Raw genomic sequence first — 15,090 nt, forward strand, 5'->3', positions numbered from 1 at the left:
CTTATGCAATACTTTACCTATTTCCTAATTACATTGATACTTACCAGGCTCATTCAGACTGGGACAAAGTCCCCTAGCCATCTATGGAATCACTTTTAGGACGCAGTGCGAAATAAGCTTCTCCTCTGTCTAGATTTTCAATGCAGTAAAGCATCCGTTGACATGAACTAGTTGAGATTTCATAAAAGCTTGCCACCAACTGATGGGTACAGAGCACGTTTAAGATTCTGATCTGACCTTAGAATATAAATCTGGCTCCCGTTTATCAGAGAGAAATCTGTAACTAATAAAGGCAGTCCCCTACTATGTAGGATACTCTACCAGTGTATAAGAGACAACGTAGGCAATCTCATTCACCCAGAAAGACTCCTTGGTAGTCACTGAGTTATGTCTAGGCAATTAAGCTCAATTAGAATATTCTAATATTACACTATTGACAGCACCTGGAAACTGACAGAAAATATTGCACATGCCATGGTTTTGCTTACCCATGCTGTAGATTCGGGGCCACGATTAGCAATCTGACAGGAATCACTCTTTGGCAAACCCAAGTCCAATCTGTTCAATAATTCATTGGTTTTGCTATGAAGAAATCCAATCCAAATAGAATTGTTAGTGCTTCCATAAAAATAAATACAGTTTTTTATTCCACCCTTGGAATCTAGCCTAGACATTTTATCATGTGACTGCTGAAAAAACATCACAGGTGGAACAAAAGGTTATGGAGACAGACAGAATGAAATGGGATGGAGGATACAGAACCAATACTGTGGGTAAGATATTTGCTGGGTGGAATTTTTAAGCAAACAATTATTGTCATTTGCATATTTGAGGTCTACAGTGGTTATGCTTTCCTCATTGTAAAACACAGACTTGCATACCATTGAACTTGATCAGAATGGAACTGCTTCACTAAATTGTTCCAAATCCTTCTACCAGATCCAGAAATCTCAGATAAGTGATTTAAAAGATTATTTTAAGGAGTTCTCCTTCACGGTTAATACAATGCAGCCTTACAACAGATTACTTAATCAAGCAGCAAGACTTTGAAGCATTTTCTAGCATTGAAAAAAAAAAAAAATGTTTGTCTTTACTTGAAGCAGAATTGCACAACATCATTGTCATTTCTTATTCTGGCAAGGGCAAATTTATTTTTCCAATTGCATCCCTTTTCAACAAGATTCAAAGCAGCGTTGCTTTGCTCCCAGTTTCAACTAAGAAGTACAGCTAAACAAAGTCACAAGCAACAACATCAACAAATGCTGAAAATAGGAGTTCCAGTGCCATGATCAGGAATCAGTTTCCTAACCTGCAGATGAAGTCATATCTATTCAAGTCTTCGTGCACTCAAAGGAATAGAATCAGAGGAAAGAGGCAATTTTATTTCTGTATACTGCTTTGGAAAGCATGAAAGGACTGAAGTGAGAGCAGAAAGAGTGCTTCAAGAGGCATTCAACACAAAGATTTACCCTGCTAACAGGGCAGCCAGCTAGCTCTGTGGGGGAGAAGATGCTACTACCAAAGACAGTTACTTAATCTTGAAGAAAACGTCTTGGCTGCCAAAGAGTGATGATGACTAACTGCTGAAACAGACTACCAAGTGTGTTTTTATCTTTCACTCCATGATTTGAAATGGTGAGTAGATGCATTTTTGGAAAATGTCCTGCTGGTCAGTGGGTATATTGAGAAGTGGGGAAAAAGAACAAGAACTGACAAGTTCTTCTGTGCTACTCTACACAATACAAAACCACGTTACCACTTCAGGTACAGAGTACTTGCTCAAGCTGTAGCAAGCCACGCTTTTAGAGTCTCAGTATTCCTAGTTCAGCAGTTCACTCTCCTTCCTCCATTACCTGAGCAGTTAACATGGACCTCAGATAACGCACCATACAGAAAGAACCAAGTGAAACATAAGATTCCCTGATCTACAAAGCAGCTTTATACCAAGGTTAAACAAATTAATAGTCTTCTTACCCAAGAGATAAGCACACACGCTGTTTCCATGAAAGATGAGTGGTTGAGTGGTGAGATTGCACAGAATAATTTTGGGAATTTGAAGTTTTAAATTGCAGATTTTGTGTTTCTCTACCTATGCTAAATTTGCTAAATTAACAATTTATTTGTACACAAGAAAGACTAAGAACTCCTACAGAAAGTCTGGAATATATTTGAGAAGGTTGAAGCTCTGCAAAGAAACATCTGACAACTTGGGGGTATACCTGGCTGTCCTTATTCGTTATGGATGGCAAAGGAATGACATGGGGTATGTGGAAGTTCTCATTATTTGCATAAAAATGGGGTGGATGGTTAAGACACTGCATTTCCCAGATCAGCACACTGATAGATGAAAAGCTAACTCAGTTTTGGTATTAGAAAAGATGATTACAAGAGTGGACACAAATAAAGATTCTCAGCAAGACTGTGCACTACCTTTGAGTACAGAAAACACCCTACCACACTAAATTAAGTAATACATTAATGAAGTCTCCCTGTCACAAGAAAGGGACTCAGGTTTCCAAATCTGACTAAAGACAAACTCAGTCAAGTCAGTCATATATGTTAATTCTTTGTGTATCATTTCTATGGAAACCCAGCAATGCATCTGGAGTTTCCAGACTGTCAAAATATTGTCTGAATGGTATTTTTCATAACATTAAACCTAAAGTCATTACAATGCAGAGCATAGCATAAGCCATGCTGGAAAGAAAGGGGGAAGTCATCAGAGAGATGACAGTTCAATTAATGTTCCAGAGAGGAAAGTATTATCTCCAGAAGGAAATCAGCATATCAAAGTGTCCATAGGTATTCCACATTCAGACAGTTGGAGCAACATCTCACTCATTTGCTAAAACTTCAAGCGCTAATCAAAGATGCTAATACAATGTGTTCCTTTAAACTAATTAATATTAAGGAAAGAAGAGCATGAGCTCAGGAAAGTCATATGAATACACCAGCATCCTGATACCCTTCAAAAATAGCTAGGCAAAAGGATATTCAAAATTTAGAGAAACCAAGAAGATGGCACCCTCCAAACGGGTTGCTAACCTGACCTCTGACTACCCCTAAGCATCAGGGTGAAGGGAAGAAGCCGTTCAGAAGCACTGGCTAAGCTGGAGGAGCTTGTGAGGGTATTTTGTCATTCTTGGTAGCCCTGTTTCCCATTACACCATTGGGAACAAGCCTTTTGCTCTGCTAATTAAAAAAGGCGACTCCCATGCTGATATGTTTAATAGCACCAGGAAATACTCTTAGCACAGGAACTCAGCCATCTATATTGTGGTAACAGTTCCAGGAATAGTTTTGACCTGTTTCAAATAGCACTTTCCCAAATAACTCCTGGCTGCTGTCCGGGAATGAATATCAGCCACAAGTAACTCTCACTTTGGATGCAACCGCCCTGTTCTGGGAGGTAAAAAAGTTTGCTAGCAATGGAAGCAGGCAGTCTCAGGCTTGTTGGCCTCAAAAGTGACAGTGATTGACAGTGTTTTATTTACTAGTAAAGTTGCAGCTGTGGTGGAGTGAAGCACAATACTTGATTCGGGGGCCGAAAAAAAAGAGCCGTCATGGGAAAATACTGACTCTGCTGCCAGGATGACAGAGTAACGTGCTAGGAGGGGACAGCACGCGACTGTGGAAATCAGTCCATGCTGCAGATGCTTTCTGTGGGTCCTGGCTTTACACTTCACAACTATTCTTCGGGCAGAGTCCTTTCTTAAAAGCTGTTATGTAAAAGCATATACTTGAAGCTCAACAAGTACATGTAAAATGCAGAAACATGAATCTGCTAGGTGTTTCACTGAGAACGGTCTAATTTAGGGATTTAGAGTTGGCACCCTGCACTCACAAGCTACTTCTAGATCAGGGAATCCACACGCATTTTTTATTGTTTGGAACTAAATGTGTGTGCTGCCCACATTCCCACTGGGGTGAGACAAGGGGGTGGATAAAAAAGCCAAAGTGAGCCTGAGTTCTTCTGGCCTAGGTAGGTGTTCCCATGTTCTAACAGGGTCACCAGCCTTGACAGCTGAGAAGCAGAAAGATCCATAGTTGACTCCAGCGTGCAACTGTGGAAGATCTGAAGACCCACAACTGATCTCACTGAAGGACCTGAGGTCTAAAATCCTATGCTTTAACTTCGTGTGTCACTTGGTCTTAACTCCTGTCTAGTTGTCTAGTTGGGTAAATCCTCTCACATCTACAAAGCAAACAGAAGAGCCAATCCTGAAAAGGATTCATCCTTAGGGACATGAATAAGGATAGGGGCTCAGTCCCCAGCATCTTATTCCACCCAAGAGTCACACAGCACGGCTCGCTAAGCTTTTCATTTGAGACTGTATTCCTCAAAGAACAAAGACGTAAAGAAAATAATTTTTCTGCCTATACATAAAGCTCTTGGCTTTAAGTCTGTTTTACAGACTAACATTAAAAATGCATCAATTAAAAAGGTTTCTTGTAATCTTCATTACTGCTTCCCAATGAAACCAGTGGCAGTTAATTCTTTTGCTTTAATTGATGGATATTGAAATGCCAGGATACAGAAAAATATACCGGCTTTTATGCCAGTGCTTTTGAAAAACAAAAATAACAAACAACCCACAATACTTTTGCATATATCATAAATCTATTTATTTCTCTTGACAATTTTTGGAAGATAATGGCCACTTTTATTACTACTGAAAACAAGACAGCTCCTGAACGCCTTTTTTTCTCAAGCTGCAGGACCTCCAGCATCACAGTCCTGCTCTAATGAACATCCACAAGTATGCTAAAAGCCATTCAAAAACAGGAATAAAAAAATTCCCAACAGAATCCCAAGCCAGGTAAATCGTTATAGCCATTTCAGAGAGGACACAACATGATTAGTCACTAAGACAACAAAAGTAGCATCTAGTGCTGAATGACATGGACACATCAGCTTCCAAATTCATTGCCAGTAAGGAATGCTAAAGTGATATTTCAGCATTTTCTTCCAATTCAGCTGAAAAACTAAGAACCATGCATAATGCATACATGTTAGTTTCACACATCTGCCCAGAAGTTTCACGATGTTTTTTTAAACAATAGCAAGACTCTCCCTCTCAAAAACAAAACCTAAAAACAAACCTGAATTTCATTCAAGACACATCTTTTTGCAGCACCAACAAGCATATCTACACTTCTCCCCACTTCAACGTATTTAATTGGCTAAGCGTAAAAACTTCCTCTACTTTTGCAGAAATTAACATCAGTTGCTTAACCCTACCAAAGCCTACCCACAAGAAAAGCTGGCTTTCATTTCAGTAAGGTCCATGGCGGGTCTGTTCTTACTCATGCCCTTGTTCCTTCCTCAGCGAGGGTCCTGCCTTGCGCATTGCCATATGCCTCCTGGTCAGGCACTTGCTATGACCCACAAGACAGGCTGGCTGGTACTAGGGCCATTGCTGCTCCTCAGTCACATGCCCTAACAAAATCAAATGTTAGAAGAAATTCCAGAAGTGAACGCACAGGTCAATGACATTGCTGCCCATTTATGCAGGCTTCCCATAGATTCTATGTTGGGAGATGGAAAAAGAGACTCCAAATGGAGGTGTATTTGGGATTTTCACAAAGGAAAACCATTTTCTAAAGTGTGACTGATGCTGAGGGCTGATAACATCATTTGTGAAAACAATCCCACCAAAAGGCATGTATTTAAAAATTAACCCATTAAGAAATTTGCAGATAGCCTGAGTGGGGACACCAATGGCTTTTGCTGGTCTACAATTATACACATCTCCTCTCACATCCACTCCTCTTTGCAGAGATTTATCACAGCAACAAGACGTTTACAAGGTTCACGTAAATTCAGAAGGCTACAAACAACTGCCATGCTTCCCACAGCTGGGACATGACAAGGGGCAAGGTAGTAAAAACACCTCCATCTGTCAGCAACAAACATGCCCTCAGCTTTATACGGATTCTGGTTCTCCTCCTCTACCTCAACTCTAATCCACACCTACAGGACAGAGTCCACTTTGGGGTAAGAAGAAACAGCAAATGTGCAAAGTTGTCAGCATGAACTATTATGCATTCTTTTTTTTTTTTTTGGGGGGGGGCGGGGGGACGGGCTGGGGGTAGTGGATTTATCTTTTGCTGAACGCTATAACGTGAAAGATTATAATGTGAAAAAATTAACCCATTAAATTGCTATATGATGTTGATGGCTCTTCCCCAATGCCCTTTCCTGGAAAGAAAGACCATCCTCTGGGTATCTAGTTTACTTGCTTTCCAGCACAATTCTTTCCAGTAGCCACATATCAAGCTTAATGCAGTATTCACAGACTTCACTGGGAGTAATGCACAAGCATACTAAGGAGGACTTAGACAAATCTAATGATAGTGATCAAAACTGTGCTATCTTTGGCTGGTAGGCATTCTTGTCTGCAAGTTCTTGAACATGTGTTCCTGTTCTTGAGGATAAGAACAAAAAATGTGGTATTATTTCATTTTAGATATAAGACTTCAAGAAAGTATAAAAATAGGTTAAAAAAAAAAAAAAGAAGCAACTTTCTCAGCAGAATTATTTTCATCACTTCCCACCCACACCCAAAACTAATCTTTCCTGTCAACCCACTTGCTTTTTTTGTTTTCCTGACTGGATGAAGTAATACAGCTAGGCTATTCTTTCCTCCCACCAACTCATCCAATACTCTTGGAAGTTATTTTAGACATCAAGTTTCATTTATTATCTGAAGTAATAAGCATAAATCCAGTTTTAAGAAAAATGCAGTTTTGTATAAGTCTATTGCATAGATCTTCCATTCTGTGTGCTCCATCTGCATGTGCAATCTGCTTCTATATTTTCAGCCAGCTTGCATGGGCAGATTAATGCGTACAATTAGAAAGCAACCTCACAGGCGTTCAATAAACTGCCTTCATTATTACACTCAAGAGAGTCCCTTTGGATGTCTATAAAAGCCTAGTTTTCTGCCTGTTAGCTAAATAATTGACAACGCTTAAAATAATCAGGAGCAAATGAACAAAACGAAGACCATTGTGGTAAAAAGAAGCAAACAAAAGATTCTCAAGGCTGCAAACCCTTTTTTGTGTGAGCCCTCTTTCATTCTCTCTAGCAACCTATATTGGAAGTCTGGTCAGGTTTACATTTGCACTTCTGTGGGGAAAATTTGTTACCAGCCTGCTGTTTGAACCACTCATCATAGGGGACTGAAAACTGGCAAGGACACTCACATTTATCCTGTGAAAATAGATAAATAAATAAAAATTCTGTTTTGATTCAGGTTTATTTTCTTGCATTTTAGGACTTTTGAGAAAACTGCTTTGGCAGGCAAGTGTATATCTGCTTGGTTTGGTGAACCTCCTGCATTATGTTTGGAATATGCACTTAGAGGCACTCTGGCAAATTCTGTTCCAAGCTCCAAATTCCGAGCAGAATATATTGAGTGCACACATGTACCCGAGTGCAGCAGTGCCAGGAATTTTTACAGGAGTACAACCTTCACAAAAACAGAGGCATGAATATGTAACAAAGGGAAAGATGAAGTGATAAAACAGCCATCATGGACTATTAAAAAGAAACCCTATGTGCCAGACTGCTTTTCCCATTTCATAAATAGGTAGCTAGCTATTAGAAACGCAGTGGATCACATCCAACACTACAGTTTCTGGGAAGTCGAACCCAAATCAAATAAAAGCACCTTGCTAGAGAGCTGGGCTAAAACCTGATGGCGAGACATGCTACAGTTCAGGCAGAGATTCATACAGCCTTGACAGCAAGCCACAGAGAAAAGCAAGTCATGAGGTGGCCATCCCTCATTACTATTTAAACAACATTTTTTTGTGTCCTAACTAAAGAGAGATGTCCTGAAAAGTCCTGAGCCAGCCATCATCTTGATTCTCATTTGGAAAGATGGACACTCAGTCCTTTGCTCACAAGGATTAGCAATTGCAAAGTATGGACTACGCAAGCATTCATTATCTTTTAATGCACTCTGACAGACACACAATCCCTACCACAGGCCACCAATGTAAAATGCATCCAAGACATCATTACTCAGAAGGAAGGACTCCATTTCATGTATAAGTAGTTTCCAGTAGAAAAGTGCACATGTACTTTTTTTTCAAGATCTGGTATCTGCAGAGGCAGAACGACAGCAATGCTATCGCTGATAAATCCCTGAGGTGTTTCTCCTCTGTTAGTACAAACCACAGCAATCCTGCCACACAGCAACTCACCCAGCCCAAAGTGTGCTCCTGTGTGCCGTTCAGGCTTTTTATACACAGCTCCTTTAGGAGATACCTTGTGGGTTTTGTCCATTTTAGTCACCTAACAGAGCTTGAGTCCACCTGGGTCACAGGAGCTGGTGATCCCAAAAGAGAAAGACTTACAGACTTTTCCACAGTGCTCTGCATGTGTGTCTAGACCTCATTCTCACAAGACACAAACACATATTCAAGCAACTGTGATAACAATTATAGTTGACTTTCAAGGGCTAGTTGTACACAAAGAAGCTAACAAGGCTTTCAAGAGATGGGAAATAACTGTATTCTGCAGATGGTGGACAAGGTTGCAGACAATTGTTCCTTTTGGCATTCGCTTACTTCATGTTACACCCTTTGAAAGGGTATTTCAGTGAGAATTTCCTGGTTTTAATAGTGGCAGGGATTTAGTCGGAACAACAAATTTCTGAGCAGCATCATACTTTATTCTCAGAGTATGTTAATGACACAACAATCTTAAGTGCCTTTCCATAACAAATAGAAGCTGCACTTCATACAAGAGAGGTACTGATTGGGCTGTACCCCGTGGAGGCAGATACAGCTAGAGATGGTGATCAATTTTAAAAGGTTTCCCAGCTAATGAGACTGCTGGTAGGCATTGATCTCCTCAGGAAAATTGTGATGTTGCAGCTACAGATGCTTACAGAGAAGATACTAACAAGGCAGCTTATCTTTTGAAACGGTTCCACAGGCCATGACTTTGCAGAGGTCATTGTTTTGTATGCAGCTCATGACCTTCCTTCCCCTCTCTCCCAGCAAGCAGAGAAGGAGATCAAAATACTCTAGCAGAGACAGTGAGTAAAGGGGCACAACCTCATATTTGTTCTTTTTGCCTCTAGACATAGCCTTTTAGATGATGGAAGTAATGAGTCACTCATTTTTGCACAGTATGCAAAAGCATGGCTTTAAATGCCAAGCACTTTTCTGTGAACATGTCTCTAATAACCAGTAGTACATCAGTAAAGTTACTTTACAAGATCTGAGATGTTGCACAGTTATCTTCCCATCACTACTGGATGTTGTGCTCCATAATGCAATATCTTAGCAATATGATCTCAACAATATCTGCTGGTAAATCCATTACTGCCCAAGACTCCTCTTCCTCTGCCCACCAGAGGATTCCTTTGGTCTGGAGAAGGCACTAGTGTCACTTTGTATAGCATGGGAGGTTTTTGGTTAACCAATATTGTGTTCACTGTGGGTAGGTTTTCAGCTCACTTCCTACAGGGCCCTCCTGGTGTATGTTCAATACATAGTACACACAAATAATCTTCTTGCAGTTCAACATAATCTCGAGCAATGCAGCTCGACAGTCCATCTTTACCTTCAGTCACATCAGTCACTTTGGTTTCCTAAGGTGACACCAGTTGAACGCTTGCAAAGTTCTCTTAAACTGGTAGACAGAACATCTGCCAGTCAGTCTCCTTCCCAGTGGCCAAGTAGCCTGAGATCCTGCAGCACCTGGGGACCAACCGACTGCCCACATGAAGGTGTTTCAGAGGGTTTGGACCTGCTTTTGACAGAACCAAGCTTACTTTTAATGGAAAAAGTGCTGATCAGCAAAATTCATTTCATCCTAAGCAAAAAAAGATACAGACAGGGAAGGTGAGGGAAAGGAAGAGATATGTCTCTGTTCATAACTGAATAAGCCTTAAGGCAAAAAACCCCCAAACAGATTTAATGTGAAGATAAGAACCCTGACAATCCCCTTAGGAAAAAGCAAGTCACATAACTGAGGACCCTGCTCTGAAAACATCTGATGAGGTTGTTCTTGAGTTAGGCTCAAAGAGCATAAAGGTATCTAGTCTGTCAGAAACAGAGAGATCTAAAGCTGGGTCTTCAGAAATCCTGAGGAATCAAGGTTTATCTGTGGGAAATCTACACTGGAACAAACAGAGGACAAACAGCAGGCAAAATACCAATATCTAGAGACAAACGTTGGCAATATATTTAAGGAAATAGCTGTACCTAAAGCCAAATGGGAAAAAATAAAAGGAAAAAGACAAGAAAGGCTGAGATCAGTAAGAAAGCAGTAAAATGTCTATACATTAGAGAACAGAGTCTGGACAAATGATGAAGGAACTGGAGCTACTTGCATGGGACAAAAGTGACTCCTTTAAAGGTCACAGAGGAGGAAAAAGCAATCAATCATGCTGAGAACACAGGTGAGTAATTTCAGGAGCCAAAGATAAAAAAAGGTAAAGGTGACTAAACAGCATTGTGTGCTAATTAAGTGATAGAATTGGTTTGGATTAGTTAAAAATAAATAGATAGGGTAGAGTGAACTGGCATGGCAGGAAATTCACTGCCAATGGAATTAATTATGTCAGGAATTAAGCCATATCTAAATCTGACATTAAGGAGGTATTCTTGGGAAACAGGTCTTCACAGCAGATCTCTATATTTAAGCTGCAGGACTATGCTAAATATAGGAAGTCCTCATTATTTCCATGTGGGTTATACTTCTTTACTAGTCACTAAAATAAATGGGTGGAGATGTAATTTAGATCCTGTTTTGATAATCAGGCTTGGACTGAATGATCACATATTGATTCAGTTAGAGAAAGAAAGCACAAAGTCATTCTATAATTCACAGTTTTCATTTTGAAGTGTATGTTTTGAGAAGCTAAGAAAAATCTACTGAACCAAATTGCTCACAGAATGGAGGAAGCTTGGAGTATTTCACAGAACCACAGAGTGGTTGAGGTTGATCGGTTGGAAGGGACTTCTGGAGGTCATCTTGTCCAACTTTCTGTGCTCAAGCAGGGCCACCTAGAGCCAGTTGACCAGAACTTTTGAGTATCTCCAAGAATGGAGACTCCACAACACCCCTGGGCAACCTGTGCCCATAGTCAGTCATCCTCACAGTAAAAAAGTGTTTCCTGATGTTCTGGAGGAACCTCCTGTGTTTCAGTTTGTGCCCATTGCCTCTTTCCCTGAAGTCAAAAGTTTCAAGTCACAATGTGAAAAAACAGCAACAGAAGCCAAACCCTTCCTAAGCCCCAAATCAGACAAAAGCAAGCAAACAAACAAACAAAAAAACCCAAAACAGAAGGACAAGCAGATGGGGGATTTAGATAATAAGTTTCAAATTTTACTTACTAATATTGGTCTTCAAGGAACATCTCTTTTCTTTGCATTTCTTCTTTCCTTTTTTTAACTTCAAGTCTCTCTGCCTACAGCATTAAAAACAGGAAAACATACTTGAGATTTCCAGTAAGCCAGAAACAGATATTGATTATTTCAATGGAAGTATTTCAATATTCTGCTTTTCAAAACAACTACAGTAGCAGCTGGGTACAGAAGTGACCCAATCCCAAATTTAAAAGTGTTCAGGCATGACCAAACAGCTCCTAGTAAACTCGTCTGAAAGAGAAAACCACACTGTGCTCCTGCCAGACCCATCTATCCTCACAAAGAGCCTCGCGCGCCTTCACATTTCTCACGCCACAGCACTGTTGGGGTCATCTCTCAGTGTAACTGATGCAGCTTTGATTCTAGTAAGAAAGTAGACGACATGAACCACCGCACCAAAACAGATGACAGTTTTGTAGCACAGTGATACACATACATGTTGCTCTGCACATAGACCTGTGGCCTTCATGAGTGTCGGTACTGGCCAGCTGAATACATATTAAGATGGATGAAGGTGAGAGGCATTGGTATTCAACCAGTGTGATTCTGTCTCAGGTACCATGCCCAGTGCAAGAGTCAACCAGAGCCTTGACACACAAAACTCCTGTGGAAATCTGGATACTACACAAGTGATTAAGTCCCTTAACACAAAATTGCACATAATGTCCAGTGGAAAGGTTGTCTAAGCTGCCCCACTCCCCAGATTCAAGAGGGATAAAATGTTAAAATAAAACAGAAACTAGACAACTTGCTGCAGCAGCAATATGTAGCTCAAGCTAAATTCCAATCAAAAGGAGGCCAGTCAATTCTCTTTTTTTGACACACAGGCAGGTGTAGGTGTAGGTAGGTCCAGTGGGAAAACCAGTCAAAAAGCAGATCAGTGTATTAAATGTACAAATCAGAAATGCTGAAACCAGGATTTCAGCCCTGCTATATTTTGATCACAAGCTCCAACATTGCAGTTGGTGGGGGGGATGCTCCAACAAAAGCTGCCACCCAAGCTTCACAACAACCAGTGCATTGAGCAACCTGCCACCCTGGACTGTCACTCTACTTATCCTCCCCCCTCAAAATGAAAAAATTAAGTAAGTGTTCGGTAACCCAGCAACCAGATATTGCTCTAAACGAAGTGCCCTGGGAATTTCAGACAATACCTTGCAGAGACAAGAAGGGAGCTGTAACTGGGAATGGCACATTTGGTCAGAGCCCCAAATCAGGTAGAGGACACTGTACCTGAGTGGAAGGACTGTGCAAGGCCAGATAGAATGGGGGTGGGTGTATGTAAGGGGGAAAGTGGTGTTAAGAACAGGGCTGTAACCCCCACCCTCATTGTTTTCTTCCTGTCCTGCAATCAATAACATTTCAGAAAAATTATAATTCTACTGGCAGTTACTCAATTACTTTGCCTTCAGTGATTTCAGGGTGAGTATTTTTTAATTGGATAAAGAATGACTGTCTGGAAGAGATTTGCAAAACAAGTGCAAATTCCTCCTCGGCATGGATTGGATTAAAAAAAAATAATCCTGTCAGATGTCTGTAGATAGGAAAAGAGCCACTATGTTGTGTAATGATATAAACTGTTGGAAGGCAAATGACTTACAAGTTATTTGGAAAAAGGCAATGGGAAAATAAACAAAGATGAATCTCTGAATAAGGTGTCCTGTCACTCAGTCATTTGATACGATGAGAGAGTGGTAGAAAGTATGAAGTACTGATGCAACTAAAAAAAATAATCAAACTAAAGTAAGGAATATCACCTCACAGTATAGGTAAATTTTGATAGTGCTCAAGGGATATCTTGTTGGCTCCTAACCCCTCCACCCAGAGACAGATGATTTTTTAGGCAGACGACTCCCACCCATCTGTGCAACTTAACAATTTACAGGGAAAGAAAGGAAACAGGAAGAAAGGAAATCTGATGGCATCTATTATTGTCAAAGTTGATGCTGATACCCTCAAGACACCAGTAATAGCTCCCAGACTTTTCCCCACCACTGCTCAACACTGAAAGCTGATGCCTTCACCTCTGAAAAAGCATTTGACGTGGGATCCACAATCATATTGCAAGGCTCCTGAAAGTTTAAATCCAAAGCTCACCAGAGTTGCTGTGGTGTAGCTCCTAGCTAGAACAACATGGTTATATTAACTTTGTTAAATACAATCCGTCAATATCACCCCTGTCTCCCACTAGATAAAAAAGAAGGAAATATCCTACAGCTATTATACCACCAGAATGGTGCCTGAAGAAAACTCCAGCATATTGAAATTATTTACTTGCAGCTGGTGTGACTGCTTTCTACTCTGGAGGTTTACCCAGGGACCCCTGCTTAGGGCACGTACAAATGACAGGCAATGGGACTGGGACATTCTCTAACTAATGACAATCTATCAATAGACATTGCCAAAGCACTCCACATTTGGCACTGCCTTCAAAAACAAAGCCAAGAGTGGAACAGCTGTGATATTGAAGGTAAACATGTTGAAAAGCATCAGCAGAAGGTCTGTGAAGTGCCTGGTTTTAACAAATTCCTGAACAAGGCCATTCATGCTGATTAACACAGTCAAATTAAAGAGCACATGATTTGATAAAGAATAAAATGAAATTACAGTTTATTCTAAATAGGACAGTTCCTAAAGATGGCAGGATTGTTACTGTGTAATGTAAGAGCAAAAGAAAGTAGGTTGCACATGGTAGAATTACACTGAGCCTTTTGACTTCAAATCTTTCAAATCTTTCAATATTTAGTCCAGATTTGGAATATAGAAGGAAAGGCTAAAGACAGGATAACAGGCACAACAATTGAATGACAGGAAACAGAAATATCCAGTGCACTGAAGTTATGCTATTTTGTGCATAGCACAAATGCAGAAAGCTTAAAATACAACAATCATAGAATCATAGAATCATAAATGTTGGAAAAGACCTCTAAGATCATCAAGTCCAACTGTCAACCCAACATCACCATGTCTACTGAACCATGTCCCGAAGTGTCACATCTACACGTTTGTTTGAACATCTCCAGGGATGGTGACTCCACGACCTCTCTGGGAAGCCTGTTCCAATGCCTCACCACTGTTTCGGTGAAGAATTTTTTCCTAATATCCAATCTAAACCTCCCCTGACACAACTTGAGACCATTTCCTCTTGTCCTTTCACTAGTTACTTGGGAGAAGAGAACAACACCCACAACTATCCAGAAGCCAACTATCCAGAAGAACCCAAGTATCAGGCACTTGTTTATTTTCCTGGGAACTTTGACAGTCCTTTCATCCAAGAGACTCAAAGGAAGTTATGGTTCAGTCTGGGCAAAATCTGTGAAAGGCTGCACAAAAGATACTAAACTGCAGATGCCTGTTACTAATTAGCAAATAATAATAATAATAATAATGCTACTTCCCATGAACTCCCACACTTTTCCCCACACATCTCAGCACTAGGAACAAATACAGAAATAGGGACTCCCCTGCTAATGTTACAAAGTCTCTCCAAAATTATTTCAGTGTGCACTCAGACATCACTAGATTCGGAGTATATCCAAATTCATGCACCCCAGGGTTATCCCATGAACAAATCAAAGCAGCTCCAGGACAAACTGCCTGACATGGAGCATATGTGATCCCAAATCGCGTTCAACTACTACACATGGAGACCTGAGTACCAGTTCAAACAAACTGGTCCTGTGGAACACAGGATGA

The 15,090-nt window shown here is 40.5% G+C and overlaps 1 protein-coding gene across 2 annotated transcripts in view; it reads right to left on the bottom strand.

Moving 5' to 3' along the window:
• EPSTI1 (epithelial stromal interaction 1) overlaps positions 1-15,090 on the bottom strand; it is a 54,070-nt gene that overhangs the window by 16,475 nt on the left and 22,505 nt on the right. For both annotated transcript variants that reach the window (XM_075741779.1, XM_075741778.1), the window contains exons 6-7: positions 11,362-11,435; positions 489-582 (exon numbers count right to left, since the gene is read on the bottom strand). In XM_075741779.1, coding sequence (XP_075597894.1) covers positions 489-582; positions 11,362-11,435 — 168 coding nt within the window. The remainder of the gene's footprint in view (positions 1-488; positions 583-11,361; positions 11,436-15,090) is intronic.

Source organism: Balearica regulorum, chromosome 1, assembly GCF_011004875.1.
Source record: "Balearica regulorum gibbericeps isolate bBalReg1 chromosome 1, bBalReg1.pri, whole genome shotgun sequence".
NCBI lineage: Eukaryota > Metazoa > Chordata > Aves > Gruiformes > Gruidae > Balearica > Balearica regulorum.